The sequence below is a fragment of the Anopheles darlingi genome, chromosome X (assembly GCF_943734745.1).
Source record: "Anopheles darlingi chromosome X, idAnoDarlMG_H_01, whole genome shotgun sequence".
Taxonomy (NCBI): domain Eukaryota; kingdom Metazoa; phylum Arthropoda; class Insecta; order Diptera; family Culicidae; genus Anopheles; species Anopheles darlingi.
In genome coordinates, this window is record NC_064873.1 from 11,079,996 (window position 1) to 11,101,610 (window position 21,615).

Below are 21,615 nucleotides of genomic sequence, written 5' to 3' on the forward strand. Positions count from 1 at the left end.
TGGGTTTTTACCTACCTTGTAGATGTGGTAGATGCAGCAATTGCTGCAATGATTCCTGTACAAAATTACAGATGACCGCGGCTGCCGCAAGTAACGCATGCTATGTGTAGTAGCCTTTACCCGTCGCTTACCGTCGATGCAAGGAGACGTATGATAATGCACGTGAGTGCGCTGTGGAATCTGCTAGCGTCCCTAGCGTGAAAACTGTGACGTCATTGAACTGGTGAATGAGTATTAGTGAGCGATTTGACTGTCAGCGGATGTGGATCGGAAACCGGAGGTGTTCTTCCCAAAAAAATTCTTTTCAAGCGTGGCTTCCTTCACGAGCAGCAGCGTCGAATAATCGTGGCCGTGTGCGGTTTCATTTTAACGATTGAAGTAAGTTTTTATGTTCGGAACGCAACTAAAGTACATCTAGTTCGGGTCAGGACTAAGAAACGCTAGTTTTGCGTTCAAGTGATCAAATCCTCGAGAAGTGTGCAAAAGGCAGGTTAAATTTTTTTAAGCTCTGTGACAAACGAAGGCAAAAGATGGCAGAAGTACAGGACACTGAAATGAATGGTGCACAGGAGGCTGCACAGGATAACGGAAACAATCAGCCTGCTACTGATCAAAGTAGCGCAACCACAAACGAAGGTACTTCCTCCACAACCAACGGAGGTACCACCGAAAGCAGCAGTAACAATAGCCAAAGTGTGCGCGACGATGACAGGTAAGTTCCCGGAAATGGCGGAATGGTGGCGATGATGCTTGTCTCCATACCATTGATAATGACTAGAAGAAAAGTATTTTCCCTCCGACTTCATGCCACCTCGATTTTGTCCTCGTGGTCCTCTGCACAAAATTTCTTCGTTTTCACGCGGTCCTAAGGTACATACGTGATACGTGTATGTGTTTGCTGTTGTAACGGAGCCATTTTCCTCTAGGAGACAATATTGCATTTCATAATTTAAAAATATATATATATATATATATATATATATATATATATATGGGCACACAGATCCTTAGATATATTGTTGAAAGCGTTGTCCAACATCTTTGAGTAATATAGCGCATGGTAAAAGGTTCTTATACGTTATTGGAGCAGTGCACTCTCGTGGTGCGACTTTTCGACGCTACCAATCGCAATCTTTTTCACTGTTCGATGATGCTGGAGGCGGCAGTGACGGCAATGTCCATAAAACATATAGAAATGTCAAAAAATAATTGGAGAGCGGAGTGTTGCGCACGCGTTCAATTCGTGAAGAATTCCGACTACAACCGGTGGTAGGATGGTCTTGGATTGCTTTTTTGTTCACACACCATCGGTATCTGTTCGTATTTTTTAAGCAAGATGGCTACTGTTAATGGCGGAGCGGGCCCCGAATTTAGAAAACATATCTTCTGGAAAATTCAAATATTTAACTCCGATGTAGAACAGGCGTCTTTGATAATTATAATATCAATTATTGTGGTTAATCTAAACTTCATTTCATTACGACCGATTTTGCCGGACGGTATTACTAAACAAAATAATTTTCTAGCGTGTATTCTCTCTATCATGCGATATTTTTTACATCTCTAAGTAAACGATTACCCCTACCCCTCTTCCTGGTAGTTAAACAGATGATTTTATCTTAATAACTGCCCCAAAAACATTTATTAAATAACTAAAAAATAAAAAAATATTTTGAGGGAGCAGAGAGAAGAGTGCATTACATTTTCATCGTCGATTGACAATATAAATAGTTTATTTTTATGACATCTATTTAAGTAATTATGCAATTAAAACTTCGTCACCTGCCGAATCGATTGAGTTTAAATATTTGTTTTTTACTAGATTGTAATTAGTATTAATATAAGCAATCTTTCATCATGCCACAGTATCACTCAAGAAAGAATTTCGACTTCAGTAAACTTTTAATCGTATTGCATTTTACTTAATATCAATTTGAAGTGTCCAAAATAAGCTTCTCTTCGACATTCGAATGAATGTATAATCTTAGGCAAAACGGTAGATCTGTCAAAACTTTTTTTCTATAAACACCTATTATATTAACCCTCTCTCACGTGGCTGCCTTGTTTTAACACTTTAAATTTAATTTAATTAAACTTTACTTAAATTTGCCTTTTAAAACCCGGCCTTGTCGGCCTTTAAAAGGCCTTGTGAAAAGAGAAGTGGGAAATTCGCCGGGGCCAGATCTATCGTTTTACCAAGTTGTTTTAATTACACAGGTGAAGTCATGTAGACCAAACTGCCTTGCGACTTTAAGAAAAATGATAAAAAAATTCTTACAGTTACTGATAAAGAAAAAAATCATTTAAGCTTTCGCAAACTAGATTCATTCTCGCATTGTTCACTAGGTGTGTCCAGACGAGACGAATATGCATTTTAAACTGTCAAGCTCAACCGCTGGCATCGGCCGAAGAGTTTTAGTTTCAGCGATATTTTACGCTTTGCTGAGATATTATCCGATTTCAAAATCAGAAAATTTAACATTTTTGGGTTTGTGTCTCAACGCGAGAATTATAGCTCTCCGGCCGATGACGGTTGTTGGTTTGAGCTAGTGATGCAAACGCGTCGTTTGGACCACTGAATTGTTTGTCTGGTAGAAGAGAAACCATAGCAACCAAGCAATCAACATCCAGAATACATCACGATTTGTATGTATGCACGTTAGTGCTGTGTATGAGGGTGTATTTCGGCAACAGCCGGAGAGAAAATAATTTCAAAATTGTTTCGATCCGTATCAGAAGACGTGTTTTATCATGTTGTCAGTTGAATTGCTGTCTATTAATTTATTTCCATTCTTGTAATTACTGGAACATAAGATGACTTCTCTTGTCTTCTACACGTGTTTGTCTCGTTAATTGTTTTGCTGTAAATGATGATATCTACTTAACAGTTCTGCTTATGACAATGTTATGATTAGAACTTTACCAAATCTAAGCACAAATAAATTCTGATACAGCGATAACGTAACGGGCAGTAATGTAATGTATTTTTATGGCATACTTTCAATTGGACTCCATTCAATTGCTGGCAATTCAATTCGACTGAATTATATTAATGATTGATCATATTGTAAGCACATAAGAGAATTTTAGCACAACTTAGGGGTTGTAGCCAACTATCGATGTTATATCGTCATTTATTTTGGCTCTATGTATATCGGCCCCAAGTTTCGTGAATCGCTGATAACTTTAAAATATCACCAGTAACTGACTGCAGCATTAAGAATGTGATATTTTGTGATTTGTGATACACATGTTTGAGATTGACTTTGGTCGAATCATCGCTCTTTGCCGATGTTATTTTAATAAACGCCAGACAGCTTTAATGAAATCGCTGTACGCAGCGACGTAGCTTTAATGAAATCGCTGTGAAATCGTGTATATTAAATCGCCGCAAAATCGCTGGACGATGTGTTTCGGTAAAAGGAAAGTATAGGTCCCCACCACTCACGATGAGTTACGTAGGGATGAGTTTGAAGTGTTCAAATCCAATTAGTTAAATAGACAATAATACATAAAATTTCATTTAAAAAGTGAGTGTTCGATGGTGTGTCCTTCTAGTGTTGCTGTTGATTAGTACTGGCGAACGAAAGTCACTATAATGAAACAACTAAACAATAAGATTTTAATTAATGTTCCCTGGAGGTAATGGTTGCTGTTCTGTTGCAAACATTAAAATTCATCATATCTACCTGCTGTGATGCGCTGCCGTTGCTGTTGCTGCTACTTAACATCCGTGTGTTATCATCTTAAAATAGATTATCCGTTTCTCGAAAAGTAATAAGTCTAATTATTTAAACAAAAGGCCCTGCAAATACACTGAGATTCACAAAACATTCTTCAATTATGTCTTGTTGACATTGTGCAGTTTCCCATTACTTCACCAATGTTACCCTATAATCGTTCTTTATCTAGGACAAATAATAAAAAAATGAAAACCACAACCCTCTCCGGTATAGAGTGAACGACTAATATTGTTCCTCTCCGACAGGTGTTGAGAAAGTGTGCAAAAAGCCTGAACTCTGAGGACATCTGAAAGAGAAAAAGAGAGAGAGTGTTGGGGATTCTGCACCAGGATGTGCACGTGAGAAGATGGTATTTATGCTAACATAAATCAAATAAAAATAATTTTAAAAACATAAATCAGATGAGCATTTGAAATATATTTCAGTAAACTGAAGTCTCTTGTAAAGGCAATCTAAAAAGAAAGCCTTAATGTTTGGTTGTAAACAGATCAGTAATATATTTTATTTCCAATGTTCCAAACCACGAAATTAATTCCCAGACTTTTGCGACACACACACACAAACACACAGACACACACACACACACAAACATACAGACACACACAAGTACACTAGTATACCCGCGCGCACGTGCCTAACACACGCAGAGGAAATTGTGTGGAAAGGAACAATATTCATACATACATACACATTTTTCATACTTACATACACACGTTTCATGCGCGCACGACAATACATTTATACAAACACGTACCTCTTACATTCGAACCATACGCCTACTTGGACTTCCTTTTTAACACAATTGATTATTAAAAAAGCTCGAACTCGACTATTTCGATTTCGACTCAATGATCATAGCAATGATAATTTACAGAATTCGTTGTTTTAGTTCCCATGATAGCAACTACATTTCTTATTTGTTGGTTTTTATATTACGACTAGTAAAATGTTTCCTTACTAGAGAACCAGTTGAGGCAATATTTCTATTTTCTTGAGTCCTCATGTTTGGCAAATACCTTTTCTGTAATGTCCGTAATAGTTTGAGTTGGAAAATGATAATTTCTATAAATATATTACATAAAGAAACAAATAAACTGAAATAATGTATTGTAGCGAGGAAAACGAATATCTGGTTTTTAAGAAATCGATAATGCTAAAGAAATAAATCCTTGCAACATGCCTCTCAAAATCATCTGAAGATACAAGCTCATCTAGCAGGAATACGAATGTATAAGCATATAATTGTTATTGAGTTCCATACTGAATGTCAAACGCAGGAAATTGTTTATTACAATGTATTCCTCATATCCTTTCACACGTCTATGTAGCTATTTAATCGCTAAGCTTCTACTGAACAATAAAATTTAAACAGTAAAATCTGTGATGTTCTTTAAATAAAAATAATAGGCAACTTATTTTCCAATCTATTTACCTGTCAAGCATTTGCCGTTTCATTGTTGATATGAAGTCAATTTGTCTTTCTGTTCTTAAATATAAGTTTTCAATTTAATTCTTTACGCAGCTTATAGTGACAAATGTTCTAATTCGTAAATTTTCATCCACTTTTCCAGAAAATTATTCGTTGGTGGACTTAGTTGGGAAACATCTGACAGTAATATGAATTTTTCTTTTTTAAATTCAATATTTTCTCAAAGTATTCAAGTATTCGTATTTTACATGTCTATAAAAAAGCTGTGCCTCAAGTTTGGTTCATTCTGTTCATTTCCGTAATCTTGCATTACATTAATTCTTTTTTTCTAATGCTATCATTAACCATTGCTTTTATAACATTTGGCCTCTTCTCCCCACTTACAAAACCCTCATCCCTATTGTCCTTGTATACAGCCTCGTTTTCCATCCCTTTTTATTTCATCAACATATTTTCATTCACAGGTCCCATTTATTTTTTTTGTTGAAAAGTACGTTAAATATCTTCATCCAACTCCTGTTCGTAATCATCTGTATTTCATCCTTTATTCTAATATTTGTTATAACAATTCATAAAAATGCCTAAAATTCTTATTAATATATTCTTTTCCATTTTTCTATTTTTCCCCCATTTACAACCATTCCTTCCATAGAGGATCTTAAAGAACACTTCAGTGCTTACGGCGATATAGAAAGCATCAATGTGAAGACGGATCCCAACACAGGCAGGTCGCGAGGCTTCGCCTTTATCGTCTACAAGAACGCCGATTCCATCGAGAAGGTCGTAGCGGCCGGGGATCATGTCATCAACAACAAAAAAGTCGACCCGAAGAAGGCGAAGGCTCGCCACGGGAAAATTTTTGTTGGTGGCCTCACGTCGGAAATAAGCGATGAGGAAATCAAAATATTTTTCGGTCAATTTGGCAACGTAAGTTTTACTCGATGCGAATATTTCCAGTCATGTAAATACTTAAAGATAAGCTTACTTCCCAAGTCCTCTATACATGATTGTCTCGTTAATTGTTTCGCTGTAAATGATGATATCTACTTAACAGTTCTGCTTATGACAATGTTATGATTAGAACTTTACCAAATCTAAGCACAAAAAATTCTGATACAGCTTTAATGTAACCGAAAGTAACGTAATGTATTTTTATGATATACTTTCAATTGATCGGAAACAAGGCATAAGATTAGTACCCAGCGGGAATTGAATGAATATTTTGCTAATTTATTTTATTGCATAACCTCTTATTAATATTGTCATTTATTTGTTTAATCTCGACGTATATGTCCGTTGGACGTAGATTGTAGAGGTAGAGATGCCGTTCGACAAGCAGAAAAATCAACGTAAAGGGTTTTGCTTCATCACGTTCGACTCCGAGCAGGTTGTGAACGAATTGCTGAAAACTCCTAAACAAACCATCTCCGGAAAGGAAGTAGATGTAAAGAAGGCTACTCCCAAGCCAGACAACATGGGTCCTATGGGCCCGATGGGCGGGCGGGGTGGTATGCGAGGCCCCCCACCCCGTGGCATGCGAGGAGGTCGTGGTGGACCAGGTGGACCAAAAGGTAAAAAGATTAAGACTATGTAGCTTTGTAAAACATAGGGTATAATGGGTATTTATCTTATTCTTAACTAATTCTTTTTTATTTTTTAATGTTTGTGACCTCTGAAATGCAGGCTACGGACAAGGATGGGGCGGCCAAGGCTATGGCGGCTACGGTTACGGGCAAGGATATGGCGGAGGATATGGTGATTATCATTGCGAATATTTCGGAGGGTTTGGAGGAGGAGGAGGTTGCTACACGCCTGGTTACGATTTTGCCAATCATTACGGGTATGGCAAATATAACAACCGTTCGCCAAAGAAACACCAATAACATCTAAATAATTATCACAATCAGTTTATCCCTTACGCTCCTTGTTTCTTTGGGGATAATCTATAATCTTATTCCTGATTTATTTTACAAAAATACATAAGATTTTATAGTTTTTATTGAGTTTTCACTGAAATGGAACTAGCTCCGATTCCTGGTTTGCAGAAGGGGAGAGTTCTTCATCGTCAATGATAGTAGCATGGTTCTAGATGAAATTTGATTTTTTTAGGGCTCACAATACCACATTGTTCATAATGCAATTCTTTCGTGAAAAAAACTGGTTTTACTGAATTTGACTCATGTATGGATTGCATTCGTTTATTTTGTTTTAAAAATGCGATTAACGTTTTGAAAATGAAAAAAAACATGTCTTTTTTTTCAATATTCATTTTGATTTAATTCGAATCTGATGATACCATTTGCAATATGGCGAACGGCTTGTTTGTTTTGCGTGATTTTAATTAGATTTGTCTAAGCTAAGAAAGCGAAAATCGCATGTGTTTTGAAAAGTAGAACACAATGGCTAATTTTCGATTTCCAATGTTCCTATTTTATCTTGGCTCCTGAAGTCCTTCAACATCCTGATGTCTATTAAATTTTGGTCTGTTGCAGCCCCCATTGAAATTATAAAGGGGTATTAGTAATTTTATGTTAATTAAATTTACACTAGTTGCTTCTTGGGGGTGTTCCATATGTGCGAAACTGTTTATTACGTGCTTTCCATGCATGATTTTACATCTAAGTTACGAGTAGTTATTTGAGAATAACTTCATTGATATATCAATATGGGAGGGACAAAACACTAATAGTTATATTGAATGAACTAGAAACATCAAGAATAGGAACATTGAAGCATGTAGAGACGCACGATTTCAATCTAGATAAACTTTTTCTCAAAAATGTTATCTTTGCGAAAATGTGCTTAGTCATATTTTCTCTGTTCAACGGCTATCGTTTTTGAGCCTAAATCTATGATTCACCTTCCAAAGGAGGTAGCAAAATTCGGAAATCCAAGAAATAAAAGTCGTTTCAGGAAACTGAGTGATTTTCATAAGAGCATAAAGTGCTTTAAACGGGAATAACAAGTTCATATTGGAAAAGGTAAATTTTTATATAAAGATATAGCACGACTAGCCATGCTATATTTATCTTGCGTTGTGCCTAGAGATAAAACAGGAGTTCATGTTCTTTTGTTTTCAAAGTTTGAAGAAGACATCCACCGATTTTTTTTTTTATTTCATAAATATTGTATGAGTGTATACATTTATTGAAGCGTTGGATTCAATTTAAATCCTACACAAACTATAGGTCTTTGTGCGTTTTGTTTGTACATTGTTTAAATTTGTTATTATAATAGGAGATATTTGGATTCTTCCATTTTGCAAGTTTGTTGATTGGAAGCTTCCATTTTAACAAATCAGAGTGTTTGTATAGGTGCGCGAACGCGTGTCTGTATGTGTGTGTATGTGCGTGCGGGTTTGTGTCTGTGTGCGCGCGCGCGTCTGTGTAAAAGAAAAAGAGAGAAAGAGAAAGAGTAAATGACAGAGAGAGAGAGAGAGAGAGAGAGAGAGAGAGAAAATGAGAAAATGTTAGACTACGTTGTTTAAGATTTTCCCTTTTGTTGCGCATTTAGGGAATATTTGTTGTTAAGTGACCAACCGATTCCAGGTTTATATTTTAGCTTTCGATAGGAGGGTCGCGCAGAGCGTACAAAGTTTTCAATTATACAGTACCGTTTATTTACATAACATAGCAGTGTACGTCGTTAGGTTTGTACAGAACAAATGAACTGAATTTTCTAGTTGGATCAAACGACTCGCCGTAGTTTGATACGTTTCTACTGAAACCCCTCTGCTCAAAAACATCATAGGAAATTGTGTCCTTTCTAAAAACAAATTTTTGATACTCTTTAGATGTATTTATGGCGCATTTTTACCTAACATCTGCCTTGAATGCAACCGGAGATTTATTTCTATTTTCTTTAATTAGCAGAAATCAAGAGATTTTAATGGTGGAAAAAAGTAATGAATTTGCATTAATTTTCAAAGCTTGAACTTTTCTTTGTTTTTAATTTGTTTGGATCCTCTCGATATTATATGTCCTCTCATAAAACAGCATTTGCACACAATTCTATTTTTAATGTTATTTAGATATTGAGTCAGTGATTCGATTACTGTTTTGCTCTATTACATTTCCTAGTACTTTTTCATATTCATGTATGTGCGTATGCACACAGGTGAAGGGAGACATTTCCTGAAATAAACAAATCCCAAACAACAACAAATTAATAATTGCAATGGGAATCGTTAGTAGCAAACAAAATTTAAAAAAGGGGAAATAAGGTAGATAATAACGGAAATACATTGTGGAAAATAAGAAATCTGTACTTTATATTCACTGTAAATAAGTTATATTTACTGTCGAATAAAAAAAATGATTTTTAGATATAAATAAACTAAGTGGAACAAACAACTATGCCCTTTTCTACCTTAGCTTACTCGCTAATGAAACGACAATGTGCTTCCAGCGTATCTCGGTCTTATTTTTCCCCGCGGGCCTTGTACAGAGCAGAACATACCCATTATGGCAGAAAGAGGGAGTGAGACTAATTGAAAACAGGGAGTTAATGTAAAGAGTAGGTGACATAATTGTTAACTCCAGAAATTCATGCAAAATGATCCATAGATTAAGCAAATTACTTGGTTGGCTTCAAAATAGTTTATCATTCATAATTTAAAAATATGCGCTCTGTCCGTTTTGTTGTATCTATATTACGGATTACAGAGTTTAAAATAACAGTAGAGTAATGAGAAAAAGATCATTGAAATTCTCTTTTTTTTTTATAACAGTTATCGCATATTATTTCATTCTATGTTAGAATTATACTATTTCGCATTTTCATTTATTTCTTTTTGCATGTTCAATCCAACAAAATCTATGAATGTATATTGCTCAGTATTAGTGTCTAAAGTTTTATTTAATTGAAAAACATTGTACAATAACATAATTAGTCTAGTGAATCATTACCCTTTAATCATATGCTGTGCAAATCTACCAGGATAGATTGGACGATAAGAGGAGTGTCATTACACTAACGCTACTCTATTCTATCCGAAAACGCCACCAGACCATTTAAAGTTGATCGGCAGCATCTTCGTTGGTTAACTGTGTAGCATTCCGTCCTTCTGTTGAGCATCGCTCAAAAATGCCTACCACAGACATTACACGCACGACCGACCCAAAAGCCATCGAACCCCCTATCGCTAATGGCTGGCACCAACGATGAACTCCAAAAAAGTAATCGGTGTGCGTGATACTGTCAGTGGTGGGACATTTTTGTTTCCGTTTTACATAGCCCTCATGCTTACCGCTTCTCCATCGATATTTCTGTTCTAGATGACTACGGTTATGGCGGATACGACGGAGGTTACATGAACGGAGGACGTCCTGGTGGACCACGTGGAGGGGGTAAAGGTAGCATATTTTAAGCTGCAATTTAAAATCGTTCTTCAAATCTGTCTTCCTCATTACGACACAAGAAATTGTTCAAGCCTTCTGATTATCAAGAAAATTGCCTCCAGTCTATCCATTTACTCGCTTACATTATCTTTCTTTAAAAATGAAGTAGTTTAAAAAGAAGACTGATAACTTAGCCTATTTTAGTTCCAATAATTGCATATTTTAGTTCCAAAAATACAAGGGAATTTTGTAAATGTCCAAATTAAGTAAACAGGACAGGAGATTTAATTGCTTTGGAGCTGAAGGAATAATATCGAGTTTTCCGTTTATTTATTTTAAATATGTATTACGATTTTTGGGTGGCTGCATAATTTATCTGTTTGAATTAGTTTTACGAGTGCTATCGGTTTGTTAAACGATTTACGCATTCTATATCATACCAAATTATCGTTTGTGTGCCTAATCATTGTCTTACATTATTTTTCTCCAGGTGCTGCTGGTGGATATGGGGGTGGTAAGCAACGCGGTGGTGGAGGTAGCGGGCGTCAGCCTCGTCATACACCCTACTAAACGAAATGCCCGCCATGTTGAGAAATGTTCAAGTGATGAAGAGGAAGAAATGAGAGAAAGGGAGAGAGAGAGGCAGCACCTCAGCATTTTAGCATCATATAATTATGCATTCGTCGTCGTCATTCAGCGATTTGTCATATAATTATGCATGTGGCTTGTGGTACTTTTTTGTATTGTTCACCAGGACATACGGGGAAAGAAAATATCTTTAAGCATGGTTCTATTGGAACGTATACCAGTTGCATCCGTTCTACAAGGCCTTTCCAGTTTATTCACACACACACACACACACACACACACACACACCATAAAATACAAATATTGTATAAATTAGCGACAGATTATATCTCTTTTAGTTATAAGAGAAACCCAAGTTGTAATGATACTAAAATTCTAACACCAGGACAAGAATTATCAGTACGTTCTTATTGAAATCAAGCGCGATTGGTTCTCTAACTTCGTAACGTCTATCTTAATTCAATGTTTCAACCATGGCCTGAATTCATCTGCTTTCTTTTCATCCATGAATCCAAAATCAAAACACCAGGGACTGCAAACGTATGATTTGTGGTACGTCCTTAAGACGCCTGTACTCTACGATTTTGCGATAGATAGTGACACATCATTTGATAGTTATAATTGCGAAGCACAGATAGTCATTAAAACATAGTTGGTGCAGTTATTTCCGTTGTGCTCATTGTATGAATCGATTTGTTGCAGCAGTCCATTCTATTTTAGAATGATGGTCCCAAACGTATTGGTCTCTAATGAACACTTGCAAGGATGTGACCAGTTTTTGCAAATTTATGACAATTTCCTTTGAATTCATTTCGAAGCCATTCTCAATAGATTCGTATAGTATTAGTGAGCTTTTCTCGTTGTGCAAGTATAGTAACTCCTTTTCACAATTAATTTTGAAATATTGTAAATAAAAGTTCTCAATCCCCTGGTCATGCAACCTGAACAAGAAATTTAAGTCTTTTTATTTATAAAACATGGTTCCTAGAAACTACTGACATCTGGCGAATTCAAATTGTGATGGTGTCACGTCCGAACGATTTATTTCTTGTCTAGCAGGTTAGATTTAGATAGACTAGAGCAATCTGGTATTAGGTTGTCAAGGAAGGGGATACAATAGCAGATAGGAATAAGATAGCCGTACCATGAAATAGAATAAGGATCTTGAGAAAATAGAAAAAAAACATCAATTTTAAAACTATATATTTTTCCGTTTTCTCGTTGGTGTTAAGGAAACAAACCTTGCACCATCACAACCCACCCCAAGTAAAATATGTTCTGCTGGAAATAATGAATAAAAATCATTGCGCACCAACCAACGACAGCAGAGTGAGTGCCTGGTGAGACATCAATGTGATTATAGATCCACTTTGAGCCGTTTGATGTTGTTCGATTAAACGAATGTGAACAATAGAGCGCTTATGTGATTTGCTCTGTTCAGCTTGAATTCAATTCGGCGTTTTTGTCGATAAACTTTCGGAAGTAAAATAGGTCAACTACTATTAGTCAACTACTATTATTACTACTAAATATTCTAGTCTTCCCCTTAGAGAAAGCTCACATCGCGCGTGTATCGAACATTCGTGTTACGTCAAGTCACACGAGAGTCATAACTGAGTGGTTCATTCGTTCTCACAGGTAATCATAACAATAGATTCCATCGAGTGTTTATGATAACTTCCGAACGGGGTCATTGAGACGCGGAAAAGCAAGCATCCTTGGGGCTTGGATTGATTGAATTCGCGCAAGCCACATAAAGAACCACGCTGACTCTATCAGCCGGCCGATTGATGTGGTATGAATGAAATTCGTTATTTCTGCTGCTTTTGATTGGGGTAAGTCGTTGAAGTCTTATGTAAATCGAGAATGAATGGTGCCCGTATGACAAAATGTATGCAACCGGGTCTATTATTGTTTAATAGACCCGAAATTGTTCTGGCGACGGGTCTATTAAGCGTTAATAGACCCGGTTTCATATACCTTCTGTCAATGGGGTAGTAGCCGATCAGGACTGCCCGAGGAAAACACGACTTGTATTGTTTTATTTCTTCAATATTGGATGATTGGATACTGGTTTTTTTTACTGGATACCAAGCGAGAGAGAGAGAGAGAGAGAGAGAGAGAGAGAGAGAAAAAGAGAAAGAGAGAAAGAAAAAAAGAGGAGGGGGTGGGAGTGGGAAATCTATGGATAACCCTTCGTGCAAAATGGCTTCCCACATACCAATGAAAGTTCAGCTTAAATAAGAATAGTATCTACAAATCTGTACTTATAAGATTTTCATCAAGCCAACAATAAAAATGATTGCAGTAAGCAGTAGTAATTGATTGGGAGCAGTAAGTACGATCTTATTTACTACCGCAAGATTTACCTGTTTGTTTAAATTCGTGATAAAAGGGACATGATCGCATCGCATTTGAATATGGCTACAAATCACATCTCGACGATTCTTATCCGGAGTGCAGCACAAAAAAAAAGGTTTTAGCAGACATTTTGAACGGCCGTTGTGTAAGAATATATATATATATATATATATATATATATATATATATATATATATATATATATATATATATATGCGCGCGCGTTGGAATAGTGCTGGTAAAGTGAAAAGAGTTTCCGTTTTCACAAACGTTCGCATCGCACTAGTTTGCCACTATAACCGTGCTTCCACAGGACAGCGAGAATTAGGAGAACTCTTAATTTGAGAGAACTTGAAAACTGCACAAAGCTAGGTTAAGCTAGGACATAAACAAATTGGTTTGTGTCTGAACTATTTTTTTTGTGCTATGTTTGTTCAAGATCTCATGCTCTCAAAGGGAGAGTTCTCGCTCTCGTGTGGAAGCACGATAATGCATCAATTTGTTACGTTCAATGGTGTTGACTCAGGGCAAAAAACCATGGTAAACGTAGCTGTCGTGTACGGTTCCGCGTGCCGACACTTGCTCGTCTGATCTGACGCGGTGTGCGGGAGGCGGCATCCGCTTCTTCGCGTACTGATGTGCGTTGAAATGTTCCATTCGATTACTTAACAGCAGCTTGGCATCGTGTGAGATCAGTTTGATAAGCATCTGCTGCTCCTGTACCCGCTTCTGGTCTGCCCTATCCGTTTGGGTATGTTGCTGCTGCCGCTGTCGCTGCACAGGCCGTAGACCGAGCTCGATGTGTCGTACCGCTTTGATGCTCTTCTGTCGCTCGATTGCCACCAGCTCGTCGCGGTTCTTGTGAACCATACAAAAGGTGCGCATAGTGAAGAAATAGATTATCTCGACGCCGGACAGGAGGCTGAAGCCGAGAAACAGGCCGGCTATTCCACCGAACGACACTAGCAGGTCGACCCAGCCGAACAGCACCTCGCGCTTGTAGCGTATGATCGGCCAGGTCAGATACTCGATCGTGACCTGCGCTTCTTGTTGCTCCTCCTCCGTTCTTATGCTGTAATGACAAAAAAGCAATGTACATCGCAACGAATATGTGTGCCTGGCCGTGCCGCTGATGTACGCACATCTTGGAGTACTTCTCGATGTCGTACACGGTGTTGAGGCAGCCGAGTTCGCAGCTCTGGCAGCTGTGGATGTTAGTGATGTTGTCCGTGTACTCGCTTAGGCAGGGTAGGTTGGCGACCCGGCAAATAGGTATCGAGCGGATGGGTGCGTAAAACGGCGGTACGCATTTGCAGAACTGCAGGCTCTTGGCGATCCGGCACTCCTTCATACAGCCAGAGAAAGTGTACGCGTCCTGGTAAAATTGCAGCTTCTCCTCCTCAGGAAATATGCACTTCCGCTGGCCGATTGATAGCTGCTGCGCGTCATCGGTCGTATACGTTTGCTTCATCGAGATGAGAAACTCGACCTTCGAGTCAATATCCCACAGCACCTGGGGTTGAAAATCCCAGCCAGAAATTTCGTTGTATGAATGCACGAAGATGTGCGACTCGCGAAGTGGCTCGAACGTGAGGCCCCACTTCTTGTCCGTCTCGAACAGCACGTGCACTTCGGTGTTAAGGGTTCTGAACAGGAGACAGTGAAGGCAGAAGAGACAAGGAAGAGGAGAGTCAGCTACAGGGACTTCCGGAACAGAATCTAGTCTATACGCAACTTACTCCACATTCCAGCTGTTGGTGTACCGGGCATTGAAACCGAAGCAGAAGCCGTGCTCGGTGTAGATCGGTTTGAACATGTCGCAGCAGTCGATGTTCTCGTCCTTGTACCGGCACACGGCAAACGTGTCATTGCACCGCACTGCCACCTGGAACACGAGATCACGCAGGTTGGCGGTACGGAGGGTGCCGGTTGCAGCCGGTAGATCGCTAAGCGTGGCCGCGACCTCGCGCAAACTGTCGTACGACAGCTGGGTCAGTAGCCGGAGGAACGGTTCGTACACGTCACTGCCGTCCTCGTACCCACCAAGCACCTGGTAAGCGACCCGGTGTACTGCCTCGTCGTCGAAGGGTGCGGTCGGGCAGAGCAGCACCGTGGGGAAGATGACCTGCTGGTTGTGAAAGTCGGTGTCCAGCCCGGTGATGGTCGGATTGGTCTGGAATTTTTCCCACAGACTGAAAATGATGACGACGGCCGCGATGAAACCAAACGTAACAAAACAGAACCACATGAAGCGCTCGAAGAAAGGCCGGCCGTCCTCGGCGATGTAGCGGACACCGTGCAGCGTGGAGTTGTCGAAGAACTCCTTCGTCTGAAGTACGAAGCCACGGCGCACCAACCGGAATGACAGCAGCGTCGTCTCGGCCCCGGTGTCGACCATCTTCGGTCCTTGCTTCGAACGGTGCTTGTTACGTCCGGTGCTGCGCTCCCTGTGTTTCCTGGATTGTTGGCTCTTCATGCTGGTGACGTCGGTGATTGCTGCTCATCCGTGTCCTGTTGATTCGTTGCTTTGCGCCAGTCAAATGACCGACAACAGGCAAACATTGGCAGGCAGGGGCCCAGAGGCTTTCCATGGATTATTCTTGACAGCTTTAGGCTCTGTGCGTGTGATAGCACAATTACTAACCCGGGGATGTCCACTGGGCCAATCCTCATCTCATCGGTGCAGCGCCCTTCACGCCCAACAGCCGATAATTGAGATATAATTTCGTCCGTCGCTTTGAGTGAAACCATCAATCCCGGCTAATGGAGCGAGCGCGCGTCGCAGTGTGTGCGTGCGTTTGTGTGTGGCCGTCGCGGAAACATTAGCATTACGCTTCGCGCTTATCTCGCCCTAAAACATCATAATTAATCAACATCGCTGCAGGACTCACCCCCTTCTGCCTGCTCCAACATGTGGCATGCGTGTCTGATGTTTGGTTGCGCTCGTTCATTCGCATCGCACATAAACATACAGGTTGTCACTGCCTGCTGTTATTACACCTTTGCCGCTGTAATTACTTCCATTGAATGTTCCTGGCGGCTCCGAAACCCTCTAATGTCTTTAGTTTGGTCCGTTGTCCGACTGAATCTGCCGCCTTTGTCCGTATTCGGGGTGCGCTCGACCACAACGCTCTGTCTCCGTGTCTGACTGTTAGTTACGAATACAAAATAGCGGAAACACGGATCGAACAGTAAATTACTTTCATTTCGCGCGCACTCACTGCATGTGCTAAATAATTTGGTTTGTTCAAGTAATGCTGTTGATCACCGGACTCGAACCACTAATTAGGAGTTATCAATTTTTATCTTTAATATGTTATCTTTAATTGGTAATCTTTTCTTGGGCTCTCACTCTTCTAACCAAAACTTGTTGCTTGGGCCTCTTTAATCATCGGCCAACCGCCGTAATCAATCCGGAGTGATGCGGCGGAGTGCTGTTGCGAACTGGTGCAAGATGCCGTACGCTATGCGGTCGTGCCACAATTTTCACCGACCGAACGCAATGAGAATCATCCCGGACGCAGTCGGCATGTGGGGTCTACAATAGCGCGATTACTGTCGTCATCGTCACTGTCTTCGTTGCTTTGGATGTTGTGGTTTTGATTGAACGCCGCTATGCTGTCTGGCAGATCGGACACCGAATATTAATATTCATAAGCATTAGGCGACCGGCGTTGTATGAAACTTTCCGTAACTCGAGCTATCCACCATGTATGCCCTACCGGCCTACATACATATTTGGTCCTACTGCTGCTGTTGTTGATGTGGTGCTGTTGCTGCTCCTGCTCTCTAAATGACCTATCGGATTTCGGCAAGTGTAGTCGACACAAGCCAGCACCGTGCGACTCTTACATATAGCTACAGTTCTTTTCGGACTCGCTGTTTGGGTGGTGGCTCCATGATTGCTGACAACAAACGACAACAACAGCTTAATTCCAACCGTACCTTAAGGGGAGAGGGCAACATTCCGGATCGATCGCCCGGTCTGGAGCCCCCGGGGGGGGGGGGGGGGGGCGGGGGTGATAATGATCCGCGTCTATTGTATGGTTCCTCACTCGTATGAAACAAACCTCACCTTTTGCGGTAGCGTAAGGTAACTCGATCCAACCTGATCGGCAATATGCTTTGTTAAGGAATTCAGGCTTTGAAGGCAGACTAGCTGTTTATTAATAACGATTGCCAGGGAGGAAAGGGGCGATGTACGCTGTGGTAAGACCGTAGAATGTTAAGGCTGCTCTATCGCGCCGTAGCGGCTGTAGCGTGCGAAGTAATTGATATTATCGTTTCGTAGCGCTGCTGCATGGTTCTCACGTAGTTCTGCTTATATCGAATCTTTGGGGCGCTAGACGTATCCTGACGAATGCGAAAAGCATGCTATCGAAGTCCTTCTCATTCAATGCTCTACTGTTGACTGTGCAGTCTGACATTCTTGCTGATTCCGTTGCCCTGAAAGGGTTGGTACGTGATGGTCAGTCGTAATCCTCGACACAATCACACGTACACGATGGTACGATGGACCCAACAATCACGCTTAAGCTAACGCCAAAGTTGGCGTTTTTCGACGCAATTGCTTAATTTATTGTTCGAAAAATAGCACCATAGTTATACACGAAAATAGCACCAAATAGCGCTACCGTCACCTTATCAAATCATGATAAATAGTTTAATCTTCACACAAAACAGTTATTACCCGGATTTCAAAACATTCCTACCAAAAACAAAAATGGCAAAACCAAAGGGCAACGCTGGCTTGCTTGCTCAGAACACGCCACAATCTGTAGATTTTTACAGATCCGGTAAAAAAACGCCAACTTTTAAGCTCTGCCAAAGCTCCAAAAAATAGCTTTCGGTGCGTTGCGTGAACGCTTCCATATATTTTGATGTGATACAACCGCGTCTTCTGCGTCAAAAAATACGCTGCGTCTATTACTGGCGTTTTACGTGCGTAAAACGCGTTCAATGTGAAAGCAGCTTTAATATTATACACCGGAAACATCGGAATCGCATTCCGGTAATGTTCGATTGCCGCAGATTGACATTCGTATTAGCGGACGTTGGATCATGACGAATTTTTCTTTCTCTCTTTTTCTCTTTCTCTCCTCTCTCTCTCCCTCTCTCTCTCTCTCTCTCTCTCTCTCTCTTTCTCTTTCTCACTCTTTCTCTGTCGCTATTTCTTTCTGTCTATCTCTATTCTTGGTGCTGGGCGCCAACAGGATCTAGGGAGAAGCCCTCAGCATACGATGAAGCTACCCTGAGAATTAGAACGTTCATAAATCAGAACCCTCAAGCATCAGAACTCGGTACGGTACGCGATGTTTGTGTGTCTCCATCGCCTTCCTGTCCCCCCTCCCGCCCCCCCCCCCCCCCCCCCTTTACCAACTGATCAGTGGCTGTTGCGGCCGGTCGACAGCTGAAGAGTGGGCTATCTACGCTGAAGGCGTCGGCTAATGCTCCAGCTCGACCGTGTGTGCCCGCAACAATGACAGGAGACATGCGAGATGGGCTTTTTTAGGAGTTCACACTAGAAGTACTAGCGACCGCCCCGAGAGCGACGTGATCGTCGTCGGGTCCATACGATGTTCCTGGGACGGGATCTAATCTCTTGATCTGGAAGTACCACACTCGCAGCAAGACAGCCAGACATAGCCAAGCGGTAGAGTAAAGGGCATTGTTTAGGAAAAGGGGTGATGTCAACGGGTGCGCAAGGGATGCACGAGAAGAGAGAGAGAGAGAGAGAGAGAGAGAGAGAGAGAGAGAGAGAGAGAGAGAGAGACAAAGAGAAAGAGAGAAGGAGAGAGAGAGAGAGAGAGAGAGAAAGGACAATCTTTTGAGAAGAATGCATTAGTTTCCGGTGGACGCGCCTTGGGGAGGGCCGAATCTCTATATTTGGTGCACCGCTGCCCACCAAACGCACGCCTGCGCCTCTGCTCCCTTTCTGGCCCTGACCCGAGGGGTTTTTGTTTTTTTACATATGTAAGGACGGACGGGCTGTATGTTTCCCCGAGGGTTAATGTTTTTCAAAGTGAAGCGGTGATGAAAATCATCATCAATCTGCATGATGGGGAGGGGGGGGGGATGAGGAGAATAGAACGGTGGGATGTGGGAAGGAGGCTAACCGAGTCACATCGCTGGAGACAAAGAACCAAACGTCAGGGGCTCCCTGCTGGGTTGGGCCTCTGAATAAGCTGCGGGAGGGTCGCATCTTCTCCATGCTGTAAGGCTGGGGGAGAGGGCGGAGGGGAGTGGGGAGGGGAGGGGAGGGGCGTTAGGTAAGGTTAGCAGGTAAGGTTCGGTTGGTAGGGTTGAGAGTCCCACGACCGATATCAGATGACGGTCGGTAGCGGTCGTTAAATGATATTGTGTTAATAAGACCATAACGTTCGCCGCCGGACCGAGTGTCTGCGGTGTCTTATATAAGCCTTCCACCCACTCCGGTTCACAACAGGAGCAACAGGCAACGGAAGGTGAACGTAGGGGTGGGAGTGGGGGAAGGGGGGGGGATCGCTCCATGCTCCTGAAACCGGGCCGTAACCAGGGGCCCCGGGATAATTTGTTTGTACCGATATGTCTGGTTCTACCGACATGTCAGAAAAGTAGGATCGGTCCACCACATCGGGTATTCAATAACGACGCTCCGGGACGACGGACTTTGTGCCCTGTGTGCCCCCGTCTGTCCTGCGCGCTCGTGTAACTGTGCCAAAGTTCCGCCACAAGTGCATAGTGGCAACGATTAACATCCCCCTGTCACGTTTATGTGCTCTTTTATGTCCCTTGTTTGTATGCTTATGCTTTCAAGGTCAAAACATTAGATCATAAAATAAATGATAAGGTTAGTATTAAAGAATAAAAAATAAAGGGTAAAGGGATTGTTCTACCCTTCGAAATTATTGGTTATAATTTTCGAAGTGTTTTCTACGCCGCGCCAAGTAGGCAAGTACCAAGAGTTGCCACGGACTCAGAGGCGGAACTGCGTGGCGTTACTACTTTTTTATATTATTTTTATAGACTTCTTGACGGAATATTGTTATTGTAGCCGTGCACCTTCTATACTTGATCTACTCGCACTCCCGACCTCGGGATACTCGGCTCGGGGTTGCCGACACCTGGGCCCGCTCATTGCCCCAGATCTGGGGCGGTAGTTAGTCCCCTCTCCCATCCCATCCAATTTCCTAACATATTACTGGGGCTATTTAGTCGACCTAAACGCTCTGGCTACCACGCTCTCGCCACTCTGTTGTTCAGGCGGAGTAGGTCCACCTGCTGTCCTACTTGCTGTTGTCCTGCCTATCTTGAAGTATCGTGCATATGCGCTGGGATGCTGCTGGCTGGCAGTCCGCTATGGCCGCGGTCAGTAGCAATCGAAGGGCTGATTAGTGCTGGCCGATGGTGGCATAGAAACGCGGAAAAGGTCCTTTGTAACCGGGGAATCCGGAATGAAATCCAGACCTCCCACCAGGGGAGCAAAGAATTTCTGTTATCCCCCCCCCCCCCCCGCATTGCTGCCAATCGTACTTCTCGCCCTTCCAGTTTGCTGTTGCGTCCGTACGGCAGGAGCAGGACGGACGGACCATACTGGCTCCGGCGCGCAGAGTACAAATTAGCGGCCAGTCAGCGCCCAGCCAGCGGCTGTGTGAGGAACTTGGGAACATTCGGGATTATAAGGAGGGGGGTTTGGAGTGGAAGGGATGGGATGGGAGGGGAGGGGCGGTGGGCAGCAACACCGGCAGCTAGGCACGCCACCACCGCGAAGCACGGCACCAAAGGAGGATGCTCGCAAATTATACAAAAAACCAGCGGCATACACCGCACCGTTCATTCCGCGCCGGTGGTGATGATGGTGCCGTGGCGAATAGAGGAATTGACCACCAAAGGGGCAGAGGGAAAGGGTGAATGCAGACCACCAGTTGCAGGGCAGCAAAACCAAGCAAGATTCGCATCCCGTTGCATGCCTTTGGCTACCGATAATGATGATGGAGTGCGTGATACGACGACAACGGACAAACGCACACCCGAGCTAGTAGGGCCCACGGGCTCGGCGACTGCGAAGCCGGGCGCTGCGGCGTGGCGATAATGTAATTAGGGGATGGCAACGCAAACAAGGTGACCAATGTGGTGTGAGTGTGTGCGAGAGAGAGAGAGAGAGGGAGGGGGGGGG

The 21,615-nt window shown here is 41.9% G+C and overlaps 2 protein-coding genes across 4 annotated transcripts; one reads left to right on the top strand and one right to left on the bottom strand.

Moving 5' to 3' along the window:
* The first annotated feature begins 299 nt into the window (after positions 1 to 299).
* LOC125956900 (RNA-binding protein squid) lies at positions 300 to 13,199 on the top strand. 3 transcript variants are annotated; one of them, XM_049689183.1, is made up of 7 exons: positions 302 to 712; positions 5,315 to 5,355; positions 5,825 to 6,099; positions 6,479 to 6,743; positions 6,856 to 6,927; positions 10,449 to 10,520; positions 11,002 to 13,199. In XM_049689183.1, exons 1-7 carry the CDS (start codon positions 531 to 533, stop codon positions 11,079 to 11,081), a joined length of 987 nt encoding a protein of 328 aa, XP_049545140.1. In that variant the 5' UTR covers positions 302 to 530; the 3' UTR covers positions 11,082 to 13,199. The 3 variants fall into 3 exon arrangements, with proteins under 3 accessions (XP_049545149.1, XP_049545140.1, XP_049545133.1); XM_049689176.1 differs by having other exon boundaries at positions 303 to 712; positions 10,449 to 10,526; XM_049689192.1 differs by lacking the exon at positions 5,315 to 5,355 and having other exon boundaries at positions 300 to 712; positions 10,449 to 10,526.
* Positions 13,200 to 13,982: 783 nt separating this feature from the next.
* LOC125956784 (sodium channel protein Nach-like) lies at positions 13,983 to 15,936 on the bottom strand. Its single transcript, XM_049688982.1, has 3 exons — positions 15,200 to 15,936; positions 14,603 to 15,106; positions 13,983 to 14,532 (listed from the first exon to the last, which is right to left on the bottom strand). Exons 1-3 carry the CDS (start codon positions 15,934 to 15,936, stop codon positions 13,983 to 13,985), a joined length of 1,791 nt encoding a protein of 596 aa, XP_049544939.1.
* Positions 15,937 to 21,615: the final 5,679 nt, after the last annotated feature.

Excerpts from the sequence above, each read along its gene's own strand:
- LOC125956900 (XM_049689176.1), top strand. The coding sequence starts at position 531 with ATGGCAGAAGTACAGGACACTGAAATGAATGGTGCACAGGAGGCTGCA. Across the intron at positions 5,356-5,824 it reads TAGTTGGGAAACATCTGACA|AGGATCTTAAAGAACACTTC; the intron begins GTAATATGAATT and ends TTCCTTCCATAG. Across the intron at positions 6,744-6,855 it reads TGGACCAGGTGGACCAAAAG|GCTACGGACAAGGATGGGGC; the intron begins GTAAAAAGATTA and ends TCTGAAATGCAG.
- LOC125956784 (XM_049688982.1), bottom strand. The coding sequence starts at position 15,936 with ATGAAGAGCCAACAATCCAGGAAACACAGGGAGCGCAGCACCGGACGT. Across the intron at positions 15,107-15,199 it reads ACCAACAGCTGGAATGTGGA|AACCCTTAACACCGAAGTGC; the intron begins GTAAGTTGCGTA and ends TCTCCTGTTCAG. Across the intron at positions 14,533-14,602 it reads ATCGAGAAGTACTCCAAGAT|CATAAGAACGGAGGAGGAGC; the intron begins GTGCGTACATCA and ends TTGTCATTACAG.